Here is a 12,353-nt window from a genome sequence, read left to right on the forward strand (position 1 = left end):
ACCAACTTGTATCTGTTCAGTTGAGGATGTGGGTCCCCTACACCTTCTGCTCAAAATTCCTGCTTGTCCTCCGTAATTATTTATTGGGAGCAAAGTCATCCTGATTGTTGGTTATTCATCTTCTAGGTCTGATGTTAAACAATATTCGTTTGTGCTCGGGAGGTGGGGGGGGGGTGGATTTTCAGTGTAAAGATAATTCTACAGATCACAAACTTCACTAGTATGTGAAGTCGGGTCTTATAACGAGATAACTGTTGGGGCTGAGTGGAGGGAATCTGCTGGGTACTCTGGTAAAGATTTATTATTGCAGTTTAAGAACATGCCACGTTAGAAAGGCAGTGACCGACTGAGGAGCGCAGGGGAGACAGAATGTATCGGCTCTGTTTTCTTAACAGGATTAAAGAAGCATTATTTCCAGGTTGTTAACAGTGACAAAAAGATTCTGTTAAAAAAATAACACCACACCGGGTGATAGTCCAATAGGTACAGTTTTCAGAGCGCTTACTCTGGTAACTAGTGTTGCAGAATCATAAGACATACAATTTATAGCTGGTGCTTGTAAACCAGTTGAACTATAACCCGGTGTTAACGTTGTCCACCCCAGCCCAACACTGGCACTTCCATATCAAAACGATCCTGAGCAGACCCACACCACCGGGAGGGACTTGTTGATGAGGCTCGGTAGAGAATGCCAGCTCTGGCCCCCGCTCAGTCACAGCCGCTAGCTCAGAAAGCACCCTCACTGTCCGGAGATGGGTGACAGTGTCCAGTGCCATAAAGTCATCTCTCTTCAGAAAGTTCTGGAAATGCTGAGAAGGCATCTGAGAAACGGAGTTTGTTATTTGGGAGCGATGCTGGAGCCGGACCTGCTGAGAGTCTCCACCATCCGAGCTCCCTCTCCCGCTTTTGTATCAGCCTCTTGTCCTTTTTTTTTGGGGGGGGGGGTGACTGTGTGACAGACAGGTCTTGGATGAGGGTCACTGCTACCTGCCACCTCACTCTCCATTTCAACCTCATTAGTCATGTCAGTGTGATGTGGGACACACTGAGCTTTTTAGGTGGGATTGTACTAAATGTGTGCCTCATTGCTTTGAGTGTGTCCCACCCTGGGGGGGAAATGTCGATAGCTGTCTCAGAGAACACGGTGCGCTGAGCCGGAGGAGGAAGGGAGGGGGGAGTGAGGGGGGGGGGTTGTATATCTGAAGAGGGTTATGCTAATCAGCCTGGGACTAGGGACTGAAGGCGTATTTACCGCTTGCAGTCGGTACGCGGCAAACCAGACTAGACTGGGAAACGGCAGTGAGAAAGACAGGGAGGGAAGAGAGAGTGGACAGTCAGCACACACACACACACACACACACAGCGTCAGGTAGAAGCAACAGGTTAGAGCAGCCTGTTTGTTGGTTGGAACTGGCTACATTTAGCAGAGACACCGGGAGCAACCTGCTCACTGAAAACCCCGAGGAGGAAGGCTGCGTGTGAAGATCCGGAATTATTGCCAACTGAGGATATCTCTCGCGGTGATTCTGAAGGGTGGTGTTATTTTGTTTGTTGCTGCTGGCGGGACATGCCGAAGATGTCGGCGGAGCGCAGCCCGAAGCGGAGCGTGTCAGGGCGGCCCCAGCAGCAGCTCGGAGCCGCCGGGCTGAGCCCGCTGAGCGGCCGCTGCTCCGGCTGGTGCCTGGGCAACGCGCTCTGGCTCCTGCTGTCCGCCGCCTCGCTGGCCTTCTGTGTCAGCCTGAGTGTGAAGACGTCCCAGCTGGAGGAGAGGATCCTGCACCTGGAGAGCGGCGAGGGAGAGCCCGTGCCCCACCGGAGCGCCAGCCTCCCGGCCGATCGGATGCGGCTGCTGGTCCAGGACAGAGTGGAGCAACTCCTGAACCAGGTAGCGGCTGTTGAGGACCCCGCACCGCTCATGTGCGCCTCGCCCTCAACCCTTACGGTGCCCGTCCTCCCCAAACTGGGTACCATCCCCAGCTCCAAACAGCAACATGCCAATGCAAATTCTGCCAGGGGAGCTGAGAGGAGTGGGCACATTACCTTCACTTTCTGTAATGAGGGGGAGAGGGGGAAACTCGGGGCTCTGCTAGAATTGCCCCCAGAGACTCCCTTTTCGTTCAAACCCCCCAAGCGTTCCGCGCCCCCTTCCACGGTTCACTGACATTGTCGATGCTTGTGTTGTCTCTCCGCAGGGATCTTACGAAGACGCGGGGAAACGCAGAACTGCCCGAGAAGCACCGACTGCCTGCGACTGCCCAGCAGGTAGGGACGTGGGGTGGGGGTGTGGGGGGGTCTGTGCTGGTGAGCACTACACGGTCCTGGATCACAGGCTGCATTCTCACTCAGAGCAGGGGGAACAGCACATGGCAGCGACTTTTAACGGTGACACCAACCGGCTTCTCTTAAATTTACTCCCCAAACTTGCAGAGAGTATTTATCACAGGGATGATCCCAGGGCACAATGATTATGAATGACAGGGATTTATGCCAGGACATAATGGCTACTAATAACTCGGATGATGCGAGAGCACAGTCATGATGAATAACGGGGATTTATACTCGGACTCAATCATTATTAACATCAGAAATGATTCTAGGACACAGCACTTAGTACCAGAGATGATTCTAGCATACAATGCCCCTCACCGCCTCCTAGCTGAAAACCATACCAAAGTTTATTACAGGTACCTCTCAATTTCCTGAATAAATCCTTCCGCTCAGTCTTTCATCCACAGTAAAACAGAATATTTTTCTCACTCTATTTTTTTCCCCCGGCTCACTCCCTCATGTCTCCTGGTTTTAACAGGAGGGCGTGCAGTCCGTGAATCAAATCTGGCACATAGCTGCTTTTATCCTTCATCCATAAGTGCTCTCAGACATCGCTCACCTCTGTGAAAACTACTCACAAAGCTATCGGTCTTTAATTGGTTGCTGCAGGCAGAGTGTGTGTTGTGGCAATGTTATTGGGCTAGAAATCCTGAAGTTGCCTGCTCCTCGGATGCTGCCTGACCTGCTGTGCTTTTCCAGCAGCACTCTGATCTAGAAATCCCGAAGCCCAGGCTCATGCACTGTGCTTGTGGTGTAAAACCCCTCGCCAGCACAGTTAGTGGAATTGAAATTCAAGTAATACATCTGGAATTACAAGCACGCTAGTCTCAGAAATGCGAACCATGATAAATAAGCATCAATTGTAAATGAAACCCATGTGCTCCAAGAATGTCCACCATCCTTTGCTGATCTGGCCTACATTTGTCACCAGCATACAGCAACATCGTTGACACTTAAGTGCTCTCTGAAATCACTCAGTCTAAGAGCAATTAGAAATGAGCAACAAATGCTCACCTTCTATTAGATGAAAGAAAATCTTTCCTTGAACCTTTTTTCACATCTCATTACAATTAAAAAGTACAAGGAGACCATAAGGCCATAAGATGTAGGAGCAGAAGCAGGACATTAAGCTCATGCCTGCTCCTACATTCAATTAGATCATTTACTGGTCTGATCATTCTTAATCTACATTCCTAATTGTCCCCATAAACCCTGATTCCCTTACTGACTACAAATCTGTGTATCTCAGCCTTGAATATATTTAATGACCCAGCCAGAGCAGCTTTCTGCAGTAAACAATTCCACAGATTCACGACCCTCTGAGAGAAGGTATTCCCTCTCATCTCTGTCTTAAATCTGTAACACCTTATTTTGACACTATGCACTCTAGTCTTCGACTGTCTCGCAAAGCGAAACAATCTTTTGGCATCTACTCTGTCGAGTCCTCAAAGAATCTTGAACGTTTCAAAATGGCTGGCTCTCATTCTTCTAAACTTCAATTACTATAGGCCTAACCTACTCAATCTTTTCTTTTAAGACAGTCCATCCATACCCGGGATCAGCCTAGTGACCCTCCTATGGAGCTCCCCCAATGCCAGTAAATCCTTCCTCAGATAAGGGGCCCAAAATTATCACAGTATTCCAGCCATGATCTGTCACGTGCCTTGTATAGTTTTGCAAGACCTTCCTATTTTTATACTCCATTCCATTGGTAATAAACGCCAGCATTCTATTTTTCATCCCTAATACCTGCTAAAATTGTATGCCAGCTTTTCATGATTTATGCACAAAGATTGACAAATCCTTCTGCCGAAGTTGACTGCAATATTTCTCTATTTAAATAATATTCAGCTTTCTGTTGTTCCTGCCAAAGTGCATTGTATCATATCTTTTCATATTAATTCCACCTGATCAGTTTTTGCCCTTTTACTTTACCTGTTGGTATCTCATCTATTTCTGTGTCAGCCATAAACACAGTATTAGTACTTTTCACTTTTCTCATCCAAGACTTTTTTGATCTTTCATTAGTTCCTTTCCCTTTATCCAGCAAGTTAGATATCCCTCAAGAACCTCCTTCTACTTCTCTGTTGCCTTTCTTCATCCTTTGCTGAGTTTATCTTATCTATGTGACCCAGTTCCCACAACACTGCTGACCATTCAATATCTCTTCCTAACCTCCATGCTAACTGATGATGTAAATGTTTTCCATCCCCTCCGGCATTATCCTGCTGATGCCATCCCCTTCTCAGCCCCCTGTGGTTCCACTCCCACCAAGTGCTGACTTCGCTTTCCTCTCTGAAGTTGCTGAATGTGTAGTTGGCGCCTAGATTCCTTCTCGCAAGTCAGTATTTGAACCCCTTCAGTACAGAACCTGTCCTGTCGCAGTAATGTAAAGACAGTCCTCAAAGTATCAAATGACATTCAATGTGACTGTCACTGCTGGAACCTATTTCTTGTCATCCTTGACCTGTCTGCTGCCTTTGATATAATCCGTCTCTTTCACATACAGTCGAATAGGCTGCTCTAACAGGTGTTCTCTCTTAGCTATCCTATCATAGCCAGAGTTTCTCCTGCAATAGCAGTTTGAACTAATCCTGAACCACTGCCTCTGATACATCTTTGGTCCCTTCAATTCTTATTTGCATATAGTCTCTTGTTGATATCATCTGAATACATCAGCTTTCCTACAGAAAACACCCGACTCTGCTGAAACATCTTGATTCTGGTCTCCAGCACAGTCTCTGTCTCAGGCTGATATTTATTTTTTGGGAATATTTCCGTGCTGCATAGCCAATTTGCTATCTTCCACAAACTCAAACTGGTCCAAACCTTTGCTATTGTGTCACAACCTGTATCAAGCCTTGCTCAGCCATTGAGTTCTGTGCTCAATGACCTTTGATCTCGATCCAGCGATGTTCAAAATTATGATTTCTCATCCTTACAACCAAACATCTCTATGTCCTTGCCCAGGCCAGGTGTTAGAAGTTGCAGTGGGGATTTCTTTAGGAATAGTGACTACAGTTCTGTAAGTTTAGAATACCCGTTGCCAGAGCTGAGAGTGGTCCTCAGGGAAGAGGATTAAACTGGGTCAATGCCAATTACCTGTATATCAAACTTCAGCTGGAAAATGTGGATTGGGGGCAGCAATTTGAAGGGAAGCCCACATTTGGTATGTGAGAAGCTTTCAAAGATAGGTTGAAGATAGTGCAGGATAGGCATGGGACAGGAAAGGCAAGGTTCGTGAATCGTGGATGACAGGAGAAATTGTGCAACTACCTAAGAGGAAAAGGGAAGCGAACATAAAATCCACGCAGCTAAGAACAGAACAGGCCTTGGAGGAGTATCGGGAGAGTAGGACCAATCGTAAATGAGGAATCAAATGGGCTAAATGGCGTCATGAAATAACTTTAGCAAGCAGAATTAAGAAGAATCCAAAGGCCTCTTATTCATAGATAAGAAGCAAGAGGGTAACTGGAGAAAGGGTTGCAGCACTAAAGGATAAAGAAGGAAGGAAGACTGGTGTTGAACCTGAGAGAATGGGTGAGATTGTGAGGAGAGGGACATGATGAATGCTGAGATTAGAGATAGAAGTTTGTTTACTCTGGATCACATTGATATAAGGAGGGAGAATGTGTTGGGTAGGCTAAAGGATATTAAGGTGGACAAATTCCCAGGACCAGATACGATCTATCCCAGGTTGCTGAGGAAGAAGAGAGAGGAAATAGCTCGGGCCCTGACAGATATCTAAGTAGCATTCTCAAACACAGGTGAAGTGCCGGAGGACTGGAGAGTTGCTAATGTTGTCCCCCTGTTCAAGAAGGGTAGTAGTGATATTCCAGGCAACTACTGACCAGTGAGCCTGAAGTCAGTGTTGGGAAGATTGTTGGAGAAGGTACTGAGGGATAGGATCTATATATATTTGGAAGAGAATGGGCTAATCAGTGATAGGCAACATGGCTTTATGCAGGAGAGATCGTGCCTTATCAACTTAATTGAGTTCTTTGAGGAAGTGACCAAGTTGATAGATGAAGGAAGAACTGTAGATGTCATATACATGAACTTTAGTAAGGCATTTGATTAAGTTCCCCATGGTAAACTAATGGAGAAAGTGACGTCACATGGTGTTCTAGCTAGGTGGATAAAAAACAAGTTGAGCACCAGGAGGCAGAGAGTAGTAGTTGAAGGGAGTCTCTCAAAATGGAGAAAGGTGACCAATGTGTTCCACAGGGATCAGTGCTGGGGTCACTGTTGTTTGTGAAATACATAAATGAGCTGCTAGAGGGCATCGGTGGTCTGATCAGTAAGTTTGCAGATTACACAAAGATTGGTGGAATAGCAGAAAGCATAGGTGACTGTCAACAAATACAGAAGAATATAGTTAGACTGGAGAGTTGGGCAAAGAAGTGGCAGATGGAGTTCAACCTAGGCAAACATGATGTGATGCATTTTGGAAGGTCAAATACTACAATGTAGTATACTGTAAACAGAAGAGCCTTGGGAGAAGTTGTTGAGCAGAGAGATATGGGAGTGCAGGTCCATTGTACCCTGAAAGTGGCTGCACAGGTGGATACAGTGGTCAAGAAGGCATATAGTATGCTTGCCTTCATCGGACGGGGTATTGAGTATAAGAGCTGGCAAGTCATGTTAAAATTATACAACACATTGGTTTGGCTGCATTTAGAATACTGTGTACAGTTCTGGTCGCCGCATTACCAAAAGGATGTGGACACTTTGGAGAGGGTGCAGAGAAGGTTTATGAGGATGTTGCTGGGGATAGAAGGTGCTAGCTATGAAGAAAAGTTGAGTAGGTTAGGATTGTTTTCATTAGAAAAATGGAGATTGAGGGGGGACCTGATTGAGGTCCAAAAAAATCATGAAGGGTATAGACAGGGTGGATAGAGATGCTTTTTCCCAGGGTGAGGGATTCAATAACGAGAAGTCACATGTTCAAGGTGAGAGGAGAAAGGTTTGGGGGATACATGTGGAAAGTATTTTACACAGAGGGTGGTAGGTGCCTGGAATGCATTGCCAGCAGAGGTAGTAGGGGCAGGCATGGTAAATTTATTTAAGGTGAATCTGGACAGATGCATTAGCAGGTAGGGAGCAGAGGGATACAGATCCTTAGGAAGTGGGCAATAGGTTTAGTCAGTGATTTTGGATCAGCTTAGGCTTGGAGGGCTGAAGGGCCTGTTCCTGGGCTGTAAATTTTCTTTGTTCTTTGTATCTCCAAAACCCTGTCCAGAGCGCCAACCTTCCAAGAGCTCCACATTTCCGCAACTCTAACCTATTGAGTATTCCCCAGTCTTTTTGTCCTACCATCAGCTTTCAGATACCTAAGTCCTAAACACTGGAATTCTATCCTTAAACTTTCCAAAAGACTGGAATTCTAACCTTAAACCTTCAACTTGCCACCTATCTCTCCTATTTTAAAACTCTCCTTGTCTGATTGCATTTCTGCGATAAGCCATCTGAGCTTGCAAAGATTGTTTTGTTTTTGCCATGTAAACTGGCAAAAAAAAAGGTTTTAAAAGTGGGGTCATAAACTCATCACTGACATTGATATTAAACTCAAATATAGGGCATGTATTTTAAAGTTAAATGTCTGTCTTTGCACTCAGGGCAAGGAGCCCAATCTACCAAAACTGCACATTCAATTGCATGCTGCACATGACTTTCTGACCATTCATTTGAATGTTAAGGATATCACATGCAGTATATGCCTAAATCAATGACTTCTCTGCCAGGAGTAGAAACGTGGACAGTTTCCCCTTTGTTGAATTGAATTACAAATGTCAGAAGCCTCAGGTTAAACCTGCTTTCAAGTCATTTATGCTTTGCGTTTTGTAAAATTCAGTAATGCATAACAAATGATAACAATCAAAGTGTATTCTGAAACTAAAAAAACAGAGTAAAGTTTTACTGAAAATGAATCCCTATAAATGCTTGAACAGAAGTGATTTTAATTTTCTGCTTTATTTTGTTACATTTGTTTATGTGGGTCACTTAATGATTGTTGTGGAATTTGTCAATGTTTTTGTTTGTCCCATTGAAAGTCACGAAGGATCCAATGCATAATTGAATAGTATCCTAACAAGGCATGTTTTAATATCCCTGTTGCTTCGCTCTGACAGTTCTTTCAAGATTATGGTAAATTATCAGGCAAATGAAAAAAATCAAGTAATTGCAATATATGCAGAATAATCAGAAATATCATGAGATCATCAGCTTTTCCAAGAAGCAAATTTGTCATTTATCAGATAAAGTCCAGAACTAGAGGGCATAGGTTTAAGGTGAGAGGGGAAAGATACAAAAGAGACCTACGCGCAAACTTTTTCACACAGAGGGTGGTACGTGTATGGAATGAACTGTTAGAGAAAGTGGTGGAGGCTAGTACAATTGCAACATTTAAGAGGCATTTGGATGGATATATGAAAAGGAAGGGTTTGGAGGGATATGGGCCGGGTGCTGGCAGGTGGGACTAGATTGGGTTGGGATATCTGGTCGGCATGGATGGGTTGGAACGAAGGGTCTGTTTCCATGCTGTACATCTCTATGACTCTATGACTCTTTGACTGCAAAATTGTGCAAAATCCCTGCATCAAAGTGCCACATCTACTCAAAGTGTGGAGCGTGTTCAGAAAAATTGCAATGCTATCTGAGCTTGCAAAGATTGTTTTGTTTTTGAAGGCGTACACACAAAATGTGTCTTTTATTTAATTTACTTTTCCTAGCATGCCATCTGTTGTAGCAATCCCTGATATATCTTTTCAACTGTGCTGCGTGGTTCTAGAAACCTTACGTTTATTTTGGCAGATTAACCCATGAATTTTAGTTAAATTGCATTTGCTTTGGTAAGATATAGAGAAAGAATGCCATTTACTATTTAATAATACATTCATGTTGTGACAGTATCATTTCTGTACTGCAAAACTAATCAATTTTCATTAAAAAAAACTGAAAGGTTAAATGAAGTGGTACAAGATACTTTTGTTAAAAAAACATCATTTAACACTGACTCTCAATTTATATGGTAAAAAATTTGCATGCTTCAAATCAAGTTCAGTCCAGTCAAGTTGAATATTTCATTATTTACACTAAACTCAGCCTCCAGCTTGTTCAAACACCAGGCGATGTCAAATTACCAGTCTGATTTGTACAGTGCAGCTTTTTTCTAGCGATAAGTGAGGAGGAAATACAATTAGAATATGTATACCAATCTGATTTAAGTCATGCTGCTTCTCAACCAGCCCTAAGCCATAATCAGATGGAAGGCATTGTTACTCTGAATTTAGATTTAAGTTAATAAGCATCATCAACTATAAAACAATATGAAATGTAAATGCACTGGAAAATCAAGTCTTGGAACCGGTTATTGTTTAATTCAGATAGTGGCAGACACTTGTTATCGCGACATACTAAGAATAGTACAGTGAGACAGTAGAGAATGATAAGATCAAGGGATAATATGTGGATAGTCGACCATTTATACTGTTGACAGCTGGATATCAATAATTTGTTTTTTCTCTCTTTGGAGCAGGGAGTTTTGTCTTCTTTAGTAATTAACAATGATGCAATCAGCATAATTAGGGTTCAGTGCTGAAAGTGGTGTTAGCGTGAAGCAAGCAATGCAGTATCACCAGGGCATGAAACAATCTGCTTTGAGCCTTATTACACTAAGTTTTTACAGACAGGACTAAAACATTAACTGTTGGAATTGACATTTGTTTGTCACTGGGGCAGCTGCTCTTTCAATACAGAATAGAAATTAGCATTAAAGCAGCTGTCATATTTTTTTAATTTATCGCAAAACTACAAAGGTAATTATAAAGGTAACTAATTTTGTGGGAATGGATTATTTAGGAAATTATTAATAAATCACTTTCCCTGAATAGATTGGAATTACGTGCAGAATCAAAGCTGAGTCTATCTTACTAGCCATCGGTTATGTGGAGCTCTTTGAAAAATGGAAGTATCTTTTGAAATCACCTACAGTAATGACTTGTCTGTTGCTGCCTGGTGACTGATATGTTTCCCAGCAATGAGTACTGCATATGGTCTGAGAGGTAGAAGCTCATTAGGGAACAGTTGCCTATTAAAATATATGTTGTATATTGTCTGGAAACTGATATGGATAAAATACATTGTACCAATTTTTCTGCATTACAAAGCAATGTCTAAAGTTTAATAGCTTTAAGTTGAAACAGATGAAGCCCTATATGAAGCATCAAAATAGTGCAGTAATTGATACCATATAGAACGTTTATAGTGTTCTTAGTCATGCACATAAGATCCCAACTTTGCCTAGATGGCATACTCTCTGAACTTGAATTATTCCTGAATTATTTTTCAAGTCATCTTTTAGTGAGAACAACAAAATGAATTTGGAGTTGTGCTGAAAAATGATTGGTCTGTCATCTACTCACTGGATCTAACAACACTGATTGCTGTGCTGACAACAGTGAAAAAGCTAGAGTTAGGCTGTTGTAACTAGCTGAGAATAAAGATGTGGCAGCTTCCTACAAAATTTGCAGTCAGTCTTAGTGACTCTAAATTCCACTTGGATCTCTAGCAGAAAAACTGTGCCATCTGTTCAGTCCATAACCAAGTGATATAACAAAGGCCTCTGATTTTAAAATGCTTATTCAGGTGATTAGGTCAACCCATATTTCTGAGATTCTGACCCTGTGTTCTAATTTCCCAGCGAGTGGAAAAATTTTCTCAGTATCTAAGCTTATCAAATTCCATTCAAATTTTGTTAGGTAATCCTTAACTTACTAAACTTCATGGAAGATAAGAAAATCACCTCATCCCAGAAGCTAGTCGAGGCAAGTTACAGAATGACATAATCATATTCTCCAAATCACGTCCTACAATGAATGCCCCATTACCATCTCTGGGTTCAACCTCTCCCACCAGTAGAGGTAACATTCCAAAGATGACACTGAGTGGTATAAAGTTGAGAGGGGGTACTCAAACTTAAATATTTTTGCTATGGAGTATGTTTGTAATTGTCAAAGCTGAGCAAGAAAACCACTGGTAGATTAATACTGATCACAGTATCTCAGTGAATGAATCAGCATGCCTCCACATTGCACATCACTAACATTAGCATCAACCTGCTTACTGTAGCTCAGTTTGGGTTCCACCAGGACTACTGAGCTATTGACCTCATTACAACCTTGGTTCAAATATGGACAAAAAGGCTGAATCCCAGAAGTGAGATATGAATGACTGGTATTGATATCAAAGCAGCATTCAACTGAGTATGGCATCAAGAAGCCTAGCATCGGTGGAAAGCAGTGGAAAACTTTCTGTTGATTGGAGTCATACCTAACACATAGGGATTGTGAATGTTGGAGGTCAATCATCTCAACTCCAGGGCATCCCTTCAGGAGATTGTCAGGGTAGTCTTCCAGCTGCTTTGTCAATTACCTTCCTTCATTATAAGGACAGGAGTGGGGATGTTCACTGATGATTGAATAGTGATCGTCACCATTAATGACTCCTCAGATACTTTAGCAACCTGTGTCCATACACAGCAAGACGCGGATAATATCCAGTCTTTGGCTGATAAGTGGCAAATAGCATTTCTGCAACACAAGTATCACGCAATGACCATCTCAAGCAAGGTAGAATGTAACCTTCACTCTTTGACTTCACATAGCATTGTCATCACTGTATCCTCCACTATCAATTTTCTTGGAGTAACCATTGTCAAGAATCTGAACTGGACGAACAGTTTAAATATAAGAACAGGTCAGAGTCTATGAATTCAGTGGCAATTTACGTTCATTCACTATTGCTGGAGAAAAGACCTAAAAGTATTCTGTAACTTTATTATAGATATATCAACAACAACATGAAATTCAGCAGTTCAAGAACGTGACTCACATACATTTGATTAAAGCCCATTGGGACTGGGCAGTAAATACTGGCTTTGAAACCCACATCCCATGCATGAATAAAGAATTTTGAAAATATTTTGTATGCAAACTATTTACACAAACCCAGGGTTAAGTAACAAC

At 42.7% G+C, this 12,353-nt stretch overlaps 1 protein-coding gene across 1 annotated transcript in view; it reads left to right on the forward strand.

Annotated features, from left to right (window-relative positions):
* The first annotated feature begins 1,269 nt into the window (after positions 1-1,269).
* LOC132816053 (collagen alpha-1(XXV) chain) overlaps positions 1,270-12,353 on the forward strand; it is a 653,999-nt gene continuing 642,915 nt past the window's right edge. Inside the window, exons 1-2 of the mRNA XM_060825536.1 lie at positions 1,270-1,885; positions 2,193-2,262. Of these exons, the coding sequence (XP_060681519.1) occupies positions 1,568-1,885; positions 2,193-2,262 (388 nt within the window). The 5' untranslated portion in view covers positions 1,270-1,567. The remainder of the gene's footprint in view (positions 1,886-2,192; positions 2,263-12,353) is intronic.

The sequence above is a fragment of the Hemiscyllium ocellatum genome, chromosome 1, assembly GCF_020745735.1.
Source record: "Hemiscyllium ocellatum isolate sHemOce1 chromosome 1, sHemOce1.pat.X.cur, whole genome shotgun sequence".
In the NCBI taxonomy this organism is placed as follows: Eukaryota; Metazoa; Chordata; class Chondrichthyes; order Orectolobiformes; family Hemiscylliidae; genus Hemiscyllium; species Hemiscyllium ocellatum.